The 15,030-nt window shown below is 39.8% G+C and overlaps 2 protein-coding genes across 5 annotated transcripts in view; both read left to right on the forward strand.

Annotated features, from left to right (window-relative positions):
• The first annotated feature begins 423 nt into the window (after window positions 1-423).
• Window positions 424-9,018, forward strand: LOC133153153 (neuronal acetylcholine receptor subunit alpha-7-like). 2 transcript variants are annotated; one of them, XM_061277235.1, is made up of 11 exons: window positions 424-634; window positions 1,360-1,496; window positions 2,285-2,329; window positions 2,804-2,913; window positions 3,566-3,691; window positions 3,905-3,984; window positions 5,452-5,619; window positions 6,339-6,533; window positions 7,179-7,265; window positions 7,872-7,981; window positions 8,338-9,018. In XM_061277235.1, the coding sequence occupies exons 1-11, from the start codon at window positions 580-582 to the stop codon at window positions 8,710-8,712; spliced, it is 1,488 nt and encodes a 495-aa protein (XP_061133219.1). In that variant the 5' UTR covers window positions 424-579; the 3' UTR covers window positions 8,713-9,018. The 2 variants fall into 2 exon arrangements, with proteins under 2 accessions (XP_061133219.1, XP_061133220.1); XM_061277236.1 differs by lacking the exon at window positions 3,566-3,691 and having other exon boundaries at window positions 426-634.
• Window positions 9,019-10,467: 1,449 nt separating this feature from the next.
• Window positions 10,468-15,030, forward strand: part of trip4 (thyroid hormone receptor interactor 4) — an 84,879-nt gene continuing 80,316 nt past the window's right edge. For 2 of the 3 annotated variants that reach the window (XM_061275907.1, XM_061275906.1), the window contains exons 1-10: window positions 10,469-10,655; window positions 11,485-11,666; window positions 11,889-12,019; window positions 12,107-12,325; window positions 12,445-12,523; window positions 12,833-12,938; window positions 13,023-13,238; window positions 13,325-13,451; window positions 14,189-14,370; window positions 14,459-14,583. In XM_061275907.1, coding sequence (XP_061131891.1) covers window positions 10,576-10,655; window positions 11,485-11,666; window positions 11,889-12,019; window positions 12,107-12,325; window positions 12,445-12,523; window positions 12,833-12,938; window positions 13,023-13,238; window positions 13,325-13,451; window positions 14,189-14,370; window positions 14,459-14,583 — 1,447 coding nt within the window. In that variant the 5' untranslated portion in view covers window positions 10,469-10,575. Of the gene's footprint in view, window positions 10,656-11,484; window positions 11,667-11,888; window positions 12,020-12,106; window positions 12,326-12,444; window positions 12,524-12,832; window positions 12,939-13,022; window positions 13,239-13,324; window positions 13,452-14,188; window positions 14,371-14,458; window positions 14,584-15,030 lie in introns of all 3 variants that reach the window. The other variant, XM_061275905.1, reaches the window with a different exon arrangement.

Here is a 15,030-nt window from a genome sequence, read left to right on the forward strand (position 1 = left end):
TGTTAAATATTATTGGTTGCCATGACATTTAAAGACTGCAAACCTTGTTTGTCAGTGAAGACGACGTCGGCATCTGTTTTCCATTAAGAGGGCTGAGTTCCAGATGAGGCGGGCTCCAGCTGCCTCATCTCAATGTCCTATTGGAACTATGCACAAGTGTATCGTACAATATGCACCTTTTTCTTTTCAATGCAGTTGGGTTGTCATAATATGTGTTACCTTGGTGGAGGAGACATTCTACAAACACACGTACTAGAAACGTTCATTCAGTTGTTCCAAGCAATCAACACCTCAACTTGAACTTCTGCAAAATGTATTCTGCAGAAGATAAGGTGGACTCCAGCTGCACTCATCTCCAGCTGCACAACATCTCTTACATAACATCTTATTGGAACTATGCACAAGTCCATTGCACAACATCCACATTTTTCTTTTCAATGCAGTTGGGGTGTCGTGTTAAAGTTTATATCCTGGGAGGAGGAGACATTCTACAAACATACGTAGAAACGCTCACTCGGTTGTTCTAAGCACTCAAGCCCATTGAGGTCCACACTTCTCTAATTCCTGTTCCACACCACCATGGCTCCCTATGATGTTCTGCTTCTCCTTGTAGTGAGTTTCTGCACAGTCCAAGGTAAGCTGCTAATATGAACATTCAACACACTTTCATATTTCCCATTGGAGCCTTTTTTTGTTTTATGTTCTGTAATCGTTTTTTCTTGCAGTCGATCTGGTGCATTGCTCTTTCAATATCCTTGTTTAAATTTCCAACTGGTTGCATATCAAATAGTGTTTTTTTTAATAACATGACCCCACAGTCAGTCTAGTCTAGACTCCAACAAGTTTTGTAAAGGAGGGGAAAAAATTGTTCAAAGAGGGGAAGAAGACTAATCGAGATGCAGCACCCTGGAAAAATAAGAAAAGGTGGAAGATAGCTTCAACTGTGTTATGATTGAAGAGTGATAGGCGAAGAGGCAAGATCTAGAGATCTTGTGAACAGTGGTCTTAAAAAGACAACAGGAAGCAGATGTTCAACCTGTCTATAGGAATGACCAGGTTAACTAGTTTGCTGAAGTAAGAGTGATCAGATGCTTTGAACACATCCAGAGAAGAGATCATGAGAATATTGGTTAGAAGGATGATCAGGATAAAGTTGCCAGGCAAAAGAGCTAGAGGAAGACCTAAGAGAAGGTTGACACATGTCGTGAGGAAAGGCAGTACAGCTTTAACTTAATCCAGTAGCACATTTAAAAACATTTTTACAAAGTGCAAAGCTCAACACAAATAAGTGTGAATGGAAAATACTGATCATTTATACTAAACCTGTGTAATATATTGTACATTTTTTGTGTTTCATAGTTTCTATTCAAGGGGAAAATGAGCACAGACTGATTGGACAACTGATGCACAACATTGCGGGGGAGAGACCAGTCATCAATGAGTCTCAGGTTCTCAATGTCAAAGTTGGCATTTACCTCACCCAGATCATTGAGTTGGTGTGTATCTTTTTTATTTTATTAAATTATTGTTCAGGCCTAAGTAATAACCGCTGCTAGCCACGCATGAAAACTTTACACACACATCAGGCTGGGTATAAAAATACAGTACATATTAAAAACTAAACAGGCTCTGTAGCGGTATGTAAGAAAATACACAAAACAACCCATTTGTTTATTCAAACAATCCAAAAAATTGTTTTTGTTTGGTTTTTGCAAAACAACACAAAGTCGGGTGGAATTGGGGTCAGTCCAATTTCTAACCCAGCAGATTTAAAGGTCACAAAGTTTTGTTTGCCAGGATAATTGAGGGCACCTCCTGCAGCTTCAAATTGGATATCCACTTTTTCTTTGAATTGTTTTATATTGTGTATTCTATGCATCCATTGCAGCCTGGTCATCCTGGAAGGGGGTTCCTCCCATCTGTGGTCTCTTCTCAAGGTTTCTCATTTTTCCCCTTGGAGTTTTTTTTTTTTTTTCCTTGCCCTCCTGGGCATCCTAAGGGGATGTTGAGAATAATTGTCAAATTTTGTACATGAGCTCTTTGAGACTTGACTTGACTTCTTCACCTGACACTACTAAACACACTAAACAAGATTTACGCAACACAAAAATCATGGTCCACTGGATTTTGCACCTGAGTGCACATGCTCTGTCCACAAAAATAGAGACCAGTATATCAAATGCCAGCTCAGCATGATTAAATATCAACCTTAAACTCTGAAGGTTTATAAGAGCTGATAAAACTCAAAGTAAAACTTTGATTCCTTTTTTTTCCCCCCTCACAGGATGAGACTAGCCAGGTGTTGACGACAAATATTTGGCTGACATTGGTAAGGTTTTCAAGTTCTAACACTTTCCATAAATGTTTGGCGACACAGATGCTTTTATGAAAGCCAAAGAAGAATGTAAAATGTCAAAAATGTATCTGTTTTTATTTTGCAACAAATATACACAGTGATGTCTTGAGATATGAGTGTTTTGACTTGTGAGTTTTTTGAGAAACAACCATCCACTGGCATTCTATACTTGAGTAGAACTACAAATATTTGTGTAAAAGAACAACTTTGGTAAAAGTATAAGTACTTGCTACACGTTTGGAGCTGGAGGATAACTAAACTCAATTTTATGGATGGATACATGAATATGATGTAACTGTTATGGCTGGTCCATTTAAAAATGAATGTGTTATCTTACTCTGAGTCTTCATACACTGCAATCTGCTTTACCCTTGAAGACACAGGACCGCACATGTTTATGTTTATCGTGGGGGTAAAAAAAAAAAGTAATAATAATCTGCTCCACAGTCCTGGAATGACTACCAACTGCAGTGGGATCCATCTCAATATAATGAGTTGGACACTGTTCGTTTGGATAATGATGCCCTTTGGAAGCCAGATATTGTCCTTTATAACAGGTACAGTCGGCACTAGTATTGTCAGATCCACTGCATGCTAAATGTAAAACAGAACAACAAATTCTGGTAAAGTCCATTACTGTTAGTACAGTGGGGTTACGTTCCAAAAACAACTCATGATAGGCGAAATAAGTGGTGTAGAAACTTTTTTTATTACCATTATTATACAGGTATAACATTGAAACCAAAGAACAAAAATTTCAGGTCCAAGCATTTGTATAACAAAGAGACGTAAACGCTTTCTTGCAAATAACTACAGTAAAATAATAATTTTAATCATCATTACAAAATATATACTACGTAGTAGGACAAATTGTGGCTCACGCATATTTCACTGCGCCTCTAACAGTGCGGCTGCGGCTTGACTTTGCTCTGTTAGTGTCTTTTTCTTTTGAAGCCCTAATGTACTGTGAGAAAAAAATCTGTGAAGCAGCGAGGCCGTGAAAAATGCACCGTGATATAGCGAGGGATTACTGTAATACTGGAATAGGAGTGGCAGAGGTAGTAATAGTATGAGTAGTCGGATTAATTCAGTGCAGTTTTGTGTCCTCAAATGGTTTTATACCATATAAAATGTATCCTGTGACAATATACGTGTGGTCAAAATGAAAGTATTCTAAACATCCATCCATCCATTTTCTGAACCGCTTAGTCCCCACGGGGGTCGCGGGCGCGCTGGAGCCTATCCCAGCCGTCATCGGGCAGCAGGCGGGGGACACCCTAAACTGGTTGCCGGCCAATCACAGGGCAGTATTCTAAACAGTATTACAAAATTAAAGTAAGTAAAAGTAAAAGTTCTGCCAATATGCCTTCTGGTTCCATTTTATCCCATTTTACAATAACTTTATATGCAATCATCATTCACTCAGTGCATGCATGAGGAAATTGTCTATTTACAGAACCCATCAAAAACTTTACGAGAAGGTGAGTCTAAACCTTTGAATGGTACTGTCAATAAAGCAGCAAGGATGTTATTCTATGTTATCCACAGTGCACAAGAAAGATTTGAGACTACTTTCGATGCCAATGTCGTTGTTACCTCCTCAGGCAACTGTAACTATATACCTCAAGGTAAAGAAAATCGCACAAAGGTCAATTCAGCTTTGCTTTTTGAGCCTGCATGGATTTAAACATGGATTTGTGCATGATGTTAGTTTTTCAAGTGGAAGTCAAACCCAAATTGTCATGAAAAGAATATGTTGTATGTGCCCCGACTAGTCTAAATACAGCACTCTGTTTAATAGTGCCTTTGTAGAATATGAATTAAACAGCAAAATTCACCCCTTCTTATCCATCTCAGGGGGCAGCCATTTTGCCATCACAGCTGCCAGGTCTCAGGTAACAACAACCAATCACGTCTCAGCTTGCAAGTGGAAAAATAGTCACCCCCTGAGATGGATAGAAATAGTTTGAATTTGCCTGTTTGATTCATATTCCACAAACAAAACATTAATCAGAACATTGTGTTTCGACGAGTTTGGTTGCACATAGCATATGATCACAATGATTTTTTTAGGTTGACATCCCCTTAGAGCACAGGCGTCAAACTCAAGGCCTGGAGGCCAGATATGGCCCACCGCATCATTTTCTGTGGCCCGCGAAGACAAATTGTGCATTAAATTTATGTCCTACTAAAATTGCAAATTGTCTTAACTTTTAAAAATCATCTTTTTTAAATATTGGAAAAGTTTCCACTAGTCTGATTTCATTTATTTGGGTTGACAGTCATACTGGCGCTTCGAGGGAATCTATGACTACAATGCGGCCCGCGACAAAAATGAGTTTGACACCCCAGCTCTAAGTCTTAGAGTGTGTTTGCACGCAATAAAAGAAGAACTCCCAGTCGAGCAAGTGATTACTGCCTTCACCAATGGACGACTTATCCTGTCTGCCCTCTCCCTAAAAAAAGCATTTTCTTGCTTTGTCTCGCCTTTTGAATTAATATCATGGCAGCTGAGACTGAGTTTCCTTCTCTATTGACTACCTGTGTCAGAAACAAATTCCTTTTCAACTCTCGCACATGAACCTTTGCTGGAAACAATTATCTTATCAGATCGTCTATAATAGTCATGTAGTTATCGATTGTTGTTTAAAATTATTTGGTAATCTTCTCCCTTGTCTGTAATTACAATGTAATTGATTGGTCTGCGTATCCTTTTTCTATTTCGATTTATTCCGTGCTTGATGCAGCACCACGTCAAGCTCATGATAAATGATACCAAAAGGACATTGTTCAACGCTGCATTCTAATATTTTTCTTGAAAATGGATTGGAATTTGGATAACGCTTCCCTCCTGAATAATAACTAATTTCACCGTAATATTACCATTAACTCTCAATGCTTGCCTCTTGAATATTTACTACTTTCACTGCAATATTATCATTAACTCGCAATACTTAACTCCAGAAGTTGTCAGCCTAGCTCGTGTTTTATTTCAAGTGTATCACAGCTTCCTTTAGCCGAGAGAAGATAAAATCATTTTCACATGATGTGTCTGTTGTTTATTAACCCTTGTTTCACATTTATTTTCCTGTCAGCGATCTTTAGGAGCACCTGCCATGTCGATCTCCGCTGGTTCCCCTTTGACACCCAAAAATGTGACCTCAAGTTTGGCTCCTGGACTTATGGGGCCTGGTCTTTGGACTTAACAATGAGCGAGGCGGTCATAAGTGAATACGTTCCTAATGGAGAGTGGGAGCTTGTTGGTGAGAATAGTTTAAAATGAACGTCAAACTTAAATTCTAATACATAAAATATCTAATATTGATGAGGAAGACTGTGGAGGGGAAGGCACTAAAATCTGATTTGAAGTTACTCTTGAGATGTGATTACATTTGACTTGAGAAACATTTTCTTGAAATTTAGTAACCTGCCCTCAACTTTGCCTCGTGTAATTAATTGGTCGATACAAATATCACATTTTTTCTGTACAAAGTTAATGTCACTCAACACTGAACTCCAACTAGGCCACAATATGATGAACCCAGTGTATTGGTCACATGACCGTTTTTGTGTTAAGGGTGAAGTCATGAGCAAGTATGAAGCAGCAGTAAAGGGAGAGTCAAACTACATTGTGTAAGATGAAACCTGCAGCAAAGGAGCAGTAAAATTGCGAATGGAGTATTGAGAAACACATCTGGCTTGATATTTGTGCTCAGTGCAAGTTTGGCACAAAGTGTTCCTCCTTCTGTTATAAATGGGCGGTTTGCACCCTTGTGGGTGTGAACACAGCCAACTAACTTTCCAGCCAATAGAAGCGTCTCCTCTCAGTTCCTGTCAGTTTGATGCAAGAGAGGCACAGACGCAAAAACTGATTTTCTGGAGTATTTTGATGATATCGAAGCACACAAATTGATGTGAAGTAGGCCAGAGACATCACAGATCATCACTGTGATACTCAGGTATGTTTTGTTTGGTCTCACAGAGGTCTCGGGAAAGAAGAACAGCCGGATTTATGAGTGCTGCGAGGAGCCCTATTCCGATGTCACATACACCATAGTGATGCGCAGACGGAGTCTGTTCTATCTACTCCATGTGTTCATCCCCTGTATCCTGATCTCCATTCTGGCCCTGTTTGTTTTCCTGCTCCCTGCTGACTCCGGGGAAAAGATAACACTGGGTAGAGCAATGCACTTTAGTTTTATTCAAATTCTCTGTACCGTATTTTCCGGACTATAAGGCGCACCTTGAATGAATGGCCCATTTTAAAACTTTGTCCATATGTAAGGCGCACCGGACTATAAGGTGCCCCATTAATGCAATCACAATATAATAACTTGAAATAGTGAAAACAATAACAATATATCAATAATGTTAATATCACACAACACATTTCGCCCGCGGGCCGGAATTTAGTCCATATATAAGGCGCACTGTCGGTTTTTGAGAAAATTTGAGGTTTGTAGATGCGCCTTATAGTCCGGAAAATACGGTACATGAAAATGAGTGTTTACATTCCATTGGTAGTATTTTCTTCAATCAGATGGAAACTTATGATAGTGCAATGCAAATGATCTCACGTAAGGTTTATGCTTAAGCGTCACTTGACACGTACATTCAATTTTGTTCAAGATCGTCAACGGTCGCAAAGACGTTCACCAACAGTTTTAAGGGTCTTAAATAATTTTGGTTGTCCCAAAGAAATTGTTCAATAAAACATTTTCATGTTTGTATGTAAGATGCAAAGTCTATGCTGTTTTAGATTTGAATGCAAAGGCTCTGCAGTTTTAGATTTGAATTGCTCACTTAAATTTGGTATTTTCAGGAGTTGCGGTCATGCTGTCCCTCATACTCTTGATGATGTTAGGTGCAAATGTGATTCCTGCCAATTCGGATTCAGTGCCTCTCATAGGTAAGTGGTGGTGATGTCTGGAAAGATTTCAGTTAAGTTTAAGCAATGAGACAATTTTTTAAAAAGACCTGGCTCACAATGTAATTGATTGAGACTTTGCGTTGAGCCAGATTTTAGAAGATCTGTCTCATATTGTAATTGATTGAGATATTGCATTTCACTTCTGCACTCATTCTCACACGTTTGTAAATTCACTCACACAACGCTATTTTCTATTCTGTGCTTGTGTGGGTTCTAAAAAGCGTCTTCCCCCCACAATTGAAAGACATTGATTTTTTTTCAAATGTACATCAGTCAAAACTGAAATAGTGTGACAGAATACTTGATTTTTAAAGTTCATATTTATTGTTTTTCTTATGGATTTACGTCTGTTTAATGGAGACAGCTGCATTATTTCACCTAAATAAATACATTGATATTAGAGCAGCATGGTATTCTGTACCGCTCGATGCAAACGGGCTCATGAAATGAGAAAAAGAAGCACAATTTGCCAATGTCATACATCAAAAGGGACCGCCTCCAGTTTCTGACCCTGAACAGAGATGCATACTGTACATGAGGAATGTCTGAATCACCAATGATTTTCTCCTGTTTTCACCTTTCTAGCTCGGTACTTTATCATCACCATGGTCATTGTTACACTCTCTGTGATTGTCACGGTTGTGGTCTTACAATTTCACCATCATGACCCTCATGGAGCCAAGATGCCTAAGTGGGTAAGTGTTCATTTCATAATGCTGTGTACCAAAACTTCATAATTTTTGCCTTGTTTTACCAAACAGCATACCCTTATTTGTTTTTTAACCAAATGCCAACCCTATGTATTTAATTGGGAGAAATATGAATGAAGATGCTCCAAACAGCAAAAGCGTGAAATGGTCGGGATTTTGTAGCCAATCACCAATTAAATTAGAAGATGGACCAATCTCTACGTATACAGTACTTACTGTGAAGTCTGACAATACTGTCTTTCACACATTTGGATTACTGAACGAGCTGCCGAGTGGATTGATGGCATCCTGCATTGCATTTGATGTGAACATGTCCTATCTGTCTTTATTTGACCCCAAAGATCCGTGTGGTCCTCTTTGATTGGTGTGCCTGGTTTCTGCGCATGAAGCGTCCTACTGAGGACAGTGCGGACTTCAACGACAGAATGGTTCAACCGGCCTCACCTGATTCTGAGTTGGTTGGACAAGCTGGTGAGGGTGAGGTTCTCCTTACCAAAGTTCCGAGCCCCGCAGTTCACAGCCATGAACCAGAGATCGCCAGAATCCTTGATGAAGTACGCTATATTGCCAAACGCTTCCGAGAGCAGCAACAGGGAAAGACTACGCGCAGTGATTGGAAATTTGCCGCTCTTGTCATCGACCGTCTTTGTTTTCTCGTTTTCTTGCTATTCATTGTCCTGTTCACCTTGGGGATTTTTGTGTCGGCACCAAACTGAAGCCACAGTGAAGGCAAACATTGACATCATTTAGCTCAGAATTTTCCGTTTTCAAGCACGTTGTCTTTTAAAACCAGTATATTCTGGTCTTGGATCACCAAATACTAGATTTGGGAGTGTTGCTTAAATAAGTATTTTTATACACTAACTAATTACCACTAACGAGTTACCTGTTAAGAAATCTAGTTAGGAACATAATTCAAGTATCATAATATCAATGTAATATAACTTGATTACTTTTAATAACGTTTGGATTCGTTTACACGTTTGCATGAAATATGTAATAATAAATGTACACATACTCTATACAGTCTAAATTATTTGAATGGACGTTATTGACTTATAGACGGATTTAATATGCATGCTTTTTTATGCACACGGATGGATGATGGATGGATGGATGGATGGATGGATGGATGGATGGATGGATGGATGGATGGATGGATGGATGGATGGATGATGGATGGACGGACGGACGGACGGACGGACGGATGGACGGATGGATGGACGGATGGATGGATGGATGGATGGATGGATGGATGGATGGATGGATGGATGGATGGATGGATGGACGAACGGACGGATAGATGGATTGATGGATGGACTATAAATTATTTGTGGCAGAGCGCATAAGAAGACTGCATCCAAGTGAAAATTGTCAGAGTCACAATCTTATCCGAGATGTGGGGTTGGCCACGGCCACCCCTGTTCACCACATAGCTCCACCCCTGGTTACAGAGAGGGGTTTGAAGAATGGAAATGATGTACACTCATGCACATGCTTTGTATGGCCACCCTTTAGTGAGGCGTCACCCTGGCCATCCAACTGAAAAATGCCCAACTATGCCCATAGTAGTAGTACACAACTGTGGAGATGTAGCTATATAATGTTCTTCGTCTTTTCCTGATTTTCTGCGGATGGTTAAAACAGAGCCCTGTAACGTATCTGTGCCCTGGCATCGAGTCACCCCTTCATTCGCATCAGCAAGTGGGTAACCCAGATTGCAAGACACTTTTGGCTGGTGAAAGGGACTGATGTGCATCATGACAAAAACTGACTGTAGCGGTGATTTTCAGCAACAAAGACTCTCCAGAGACATGCCTTCTAGCCACAGGTACGTATGACATTATAAATAGTTGCCATTGTAAAAAGATTAATTAAGTGTTGATCATGTGATTTTGGGAAACCACCAAACCGGATATATTCGTGGGTTGACTGGCATTTTAGGTTGTAATAACACCACTCACCACTAGATGGAATGTTTTTTTTGTTTTTATTTGCACTCACACGACAACGTGAGTAGGCCTATACATTTTATGCCTTGGAATAATATACATAATATACAGGACACACAATAATATTGATATTTTAAGTGAGGCTAGTTTTGTGAACGAGTGTCAGGAAGAAGTGCATTTCGTGTCCTACTGTTTTGTGCCATACTTGAATGGAAATTGTTATGCAAGAGACACGTTTGCACTGAGTGAAAAATACAATATGCTTTTTTGTTTTTGTTTTTTTGCTTCAAAGCCTTTGTTCGATAGTGGATCTTTAATACATGCGCTGAAAATGTATTAGCAACAATTGAAGATATTAGGACCACATGTTTTGCAATTATGCACATCATTTGTCCATCTACTGGATGCAACAAAGTTAGTTGTAGTGATCGTGGCATTGAGATTAATGTGAGTCTTTCTGCCTGTTCTGTTCCTGTGCGGAACAATAAATTGTGCTAATCTTCTTCAGGAAGGAATTTCGTGCTGCACTCCACAAATTGTGTGTCCTTTAATTCCACCGTGTAGAAACACAGCTGTGTTGAGTTTGACAAGCAATCTTTGGATTATCATAAAACTTCGCGTGGTGAAATGTCAAACAATTTGTTGCAATGGTGTTTGGAGCAGTTACAGCACCAGTTTGGTCTGGAGGCATCTGAAGATATTGTCAAGTAAGTAAGCAAGCTTTAAAAAAGAGAACTTGCTGCTTGTCTAATGCAAAAAACGACCTACGTGTGTCAACTCGGCAGAATGTTATGATTAAGTAAAATCTGTATAATAATTGTTTTGACAAAATATGCATTGAGTGGTGCTTTTTCTCTAAGCGTTATTGTTATGAATGCTTGTCATGAAATTTGTTAGCAAGCAGACTTAGGTTGCCAGCTAACGTAATTTCTTCTAATGTTACGACACGGTGATCTTCACTTGTTGATGAAGTCGAACTCACTTTGTGAAGCCTCAGTTCTGTTTTGCAAAAGAATAAACATGCCAGGTTGGTAACCTCCAGATGATAAGTACGGAACCGTTGATTTTACTTATTTGGTCATTATTTATCCACGTCGTATGATCATGCATTTATTCGTGCATTATTTGTTTACATGCAATGATTTAATTGGGATTTTGCAAATGAACTTGTCTTAATCGCTGTCTTCTCTGTCGTTATTTTATTGTTTATTACAGCTCTAATTTTATATTTAAATGGATGCTTAAAAGGGGGTAAAAAGAACAGGAGAAATATTGTAGGCTTCTCAAAGTTGTGATCATGCACACACAAAATGATTTTCTCTCATAAGGACAATACATGTTTGAACTATTGATTATTAAATGTCCTGTTATCAACTGAAAATTATATGCGTAAACCTGACTGCGTGCAGTTCTATGGAAGAGAATACCAAAGCACCACTAAAGCAATAAATATAATTTCCAGACACTGAATGCAAGCATCCTTTACACAATCAAAGTAGGATTGTGACTGAATTTATATGCTATCCTGTTGTTTAGATACATTATATCCATTGAAAATGCTGAGGAGATTGAGGAGTATGTGGGCGACCTTCTCCAGGGCACAGATGGTAGGAAAGGACAGTTTATTGAAGAGTTCCTCTGCAGGTGGAGGAAGAGTCAAAGACAGGCTGGAGATACGTCTGGTCTTTTCATCCTCACAGAGTCAATGTCTGCAACAGGTGGGCATGCATTATTTCCCCAAGATGAGTGAAGCATCTCTGAAGTATCCAGTTTACAATACAGGCTGACCGCAGATGCCAATTATGATATTTGGCTGATACACATATATAATGAAGGAATCCAAATTTGGAAATAATTGTCTGTGAAACTACAGATGTTAAAAGGTTTACAATACACCAATTTGATTGGTCGGGCCCTAATGTTCAACTTTTCTTAATTAGACTCCCAAGATATAACCAAAGATTCCCAGAAGAAGTCTAAACGTAAGGGTCGGAACAAACAAGAGGTGTTGACTGTGAGTCAAATGGACCCTGAGCCAGAAGCAGTCAAAACCCCCATGGATCTGATGAGGGTCAGTGTACAAATAAATGTTGAGTATATGGATACAACACATTTGTAGCTATATGCATTGTTTTGTTTTTATTTTCTTCACCCACAGGTTCAAGAAAGGACCAGTACTTCTTCAACTAAGAAGAAAAATAAGTTCACAAACCTTTATGGTAAAGAGGGCCAAGACAAGCTGACGGTCGTACTACCCGGCCGACATGGCTGCGAGTGCCTTGCTCAGAAGCACAGGCTCATTAACAACTGCATCAGCTGTGGTCGCATTGTATGCGAGCAAGAGGGGTCCGGCCCTTGCCTCTTCTGTGGTAGTCTGGTAAAACAAATTTTGTTCATCATCCCCCAACCAACCCTTACCAACCCCCCCCCCCCCGGTAGGATCTAGGCTCTACTACGTATATAAAATCAGTTGATCACATTTCTTGGCCATTTTAGGTCTGCACCAAAGAGGAACAGGAGATTCTGCTGAGAGACTCAAACAAAAGCCAGAAACTAAGAAAGAAGCTGATGGGAGGTGAGACTCTGTTGTTAGCCTACGCAACCATAACAATTGAACTGCAATATAAGATGCGACTTTGTTCAAAAACCTTTTCCTTCTTTAAACCATCTATTTTAAAGCAAAATGGCGCATGTATGGACTTTTCTCCAAAGCGTACGAGAACCATGTTCACAACTATTCTTACTGTAGCTTCTCTTCAGCACACCAAAGTTGAATGAATTGAATTGATGAATGTTTGAAATGAATTCAGCCCACTCCGCCTCATGATGTTGCGCTACATATTGTGTATTTTACGGTCTTCATAGATACATTTATTTGCAACAGATTGCGGTGACAAAGATTACCTGGCGCATCAAGAAGCCAAAATGAAGGCTGGTTTAGAGAAGGCTGTCCAGCATAAAGACAAACTTCTGGAATATGACCGAACTAGGTAGTAAAACATTTATTTTGTAAATTTTAATCTAATCAAAATGACATAAACTTCATCTAACATTGCTGCTATTTGTATGTGCAGTGTCAAGAGAACTCAGGTACTTGATGATGAGTCTGATTACTTTGCCACTGACTCTAATCAGTGGTTGTCACCCGCTGAGCGCGACAAGCTAAAAAAAAAGGAAGAGGAGCTCCGTGACCTTCGGCATGCGTCTCGCAAAGATCGGAAAATCACCTTGGACTTTGCTGGTAGACAAGTCCTTGATGAGGGAAACAACCTGAACGAATACTACAACAGGTAGGAAAGATGCAGTGGCACTATTTCACTCGTGATTCTCACCTTTCAGTGACAACACTCCACGGTTGTATATTTCAACAATGCAGATTAGATGAGACCCTGCAGGCAATGAACACCAACGCTGCGGCAAAATCCCCACTGTGTAAAGGACAAGGAGTACATCAAAACCTCAGAGATCTCGTAAACCCCAACATAAGGCAGAGCGCGCCAGAAGTAGGTTACTTTACGTACATACGTACCATATGTCTCTACATTTTTTTTTTTTTTCAACACTTCTCCGTAATAGAAAGGGGGTGCTTTGCTAATCACCAACTGATTCCCGAGCGCGGCACCGCTGCTGCTCACTGCTCCCCTCTCCCCCAGGGGATGGATTAAAATCACACGGGGATGGGTTAAATGCAGAGGACAAATTTCACCACACCCAGGTGTGTGTGTGACGATCATTGGGACTTTAATCTTTAATCTTTAATCTTTGTCCTGCATATTCTTCAATTTTCATTTGACTGCTCCATTACACTATTAAACAAATCGTAGAATGTCTCAATTCTTTTTACATGTCCCTCTCCTGCTGAACAATTTCTCGGAACCGCCTAGCATGATAATGACATGACCAGGTTTGATAGCAGGCATCCTAATGGAAGAATTGGTAGATACAGATCTTGACTGAAATTAAACTCCTCTCTTGTTTGATTTTCGTCTTCTTCCTTCTTCCTTAAATTGACCAGATTGCATGTGTCAGATAGATATAATTCACCCAACATGCTAAACGTACCGTAAATTAAAGCTTGGTATGATCATTTTCAATCGTACTACAACTGTACAATTGGTCAAAGTCTGAAACGTGAGCACAAATGCCACTGTTGACTAGTTGTTTCTTCACATGGACTTGTTTGCAGCTTCTTTTATACAAATGGTTCACCTAGTGTTCATTTGTCCTGTTTATATTTCAGTGGGTAGATGTTGGCAGCAGGGGAAACAAAAGAAACACGGAGAAAGGACAGAGTTTGGCACAAGATAATAAAGGGGCCAGGTTGCGTCTTCAAGACAAAGAGCTGCAGGAAATGAGTGACGGTGGCTGGTGTCTGAGCATGCACCAACCATGGGCATCGCTACTCGTCAGAGGCATCAAGAGGTATAGAGTTTTAAAATGTAGTTGTGCTCATCCTCAAGTAATCAAATGGCTTAAGGTGCTCACATCCAACCTTTTATGTGCTGTATAGAGTCGAGGGTCGAACTTGGTACACTTCCCACCGAGGCCGTCTTTGGATTGCTGCAGCGGCCAAGAAGCCCACTCCTCAGGAGATTGCTGAGGTGGAGGCCATGTACTGCTCTATCTACAAAAAAGGTACTGGTAAACGGGCTAGCTCACGAGAGGGGATTTACTTGTCGGTTCAATCGAAACACCCGTGGCTCAAGCTCAAGGATATTTACTTTCTGCATCTGGATTTGACATTTCTGGTTGGGAAAGTAGTTTGCCGTTGTTTTTCCTGCCCTCACTACTTATAGAGTGAGTCCATAGACTTGGCAAGCTTTTTATCTAAAAGAATAGGCCCAAACGTGTTTCTAATTTATATGTAGAGAAATACCTGAAGAATTTCATAGAACAGAATAAACAAACATCTTACTGTGTTATGAAATATTCCAATATAAACTACTGTTTGCGTAGGGTTAAAAAAAAAGAATACCTGGCATTAAGCTAGGACCTGGAGATTTTATTGGTTATGCCTCCATATACACCACCACTGTTTATGATGTATGTTCAAGAGAAGTTTAGTCGGTTTGCTTTAATAAC

Source organism: Syngnathus typhle, linkage group LG4, assembly GCF_033458585.1.
Source record: "Syngnathus typhle isolate RoL2023-S1 ecotype Sweden linkage group LG4, RoL_Styp_1.0, whole genome shotgun sequence".
Lineage (NCBI taxonomy): Eukaryota > Metazoa > Chordata > Actinopteri > Syngnathiformes > Syngnathidae > Syngnathus > Syngnathus typhle.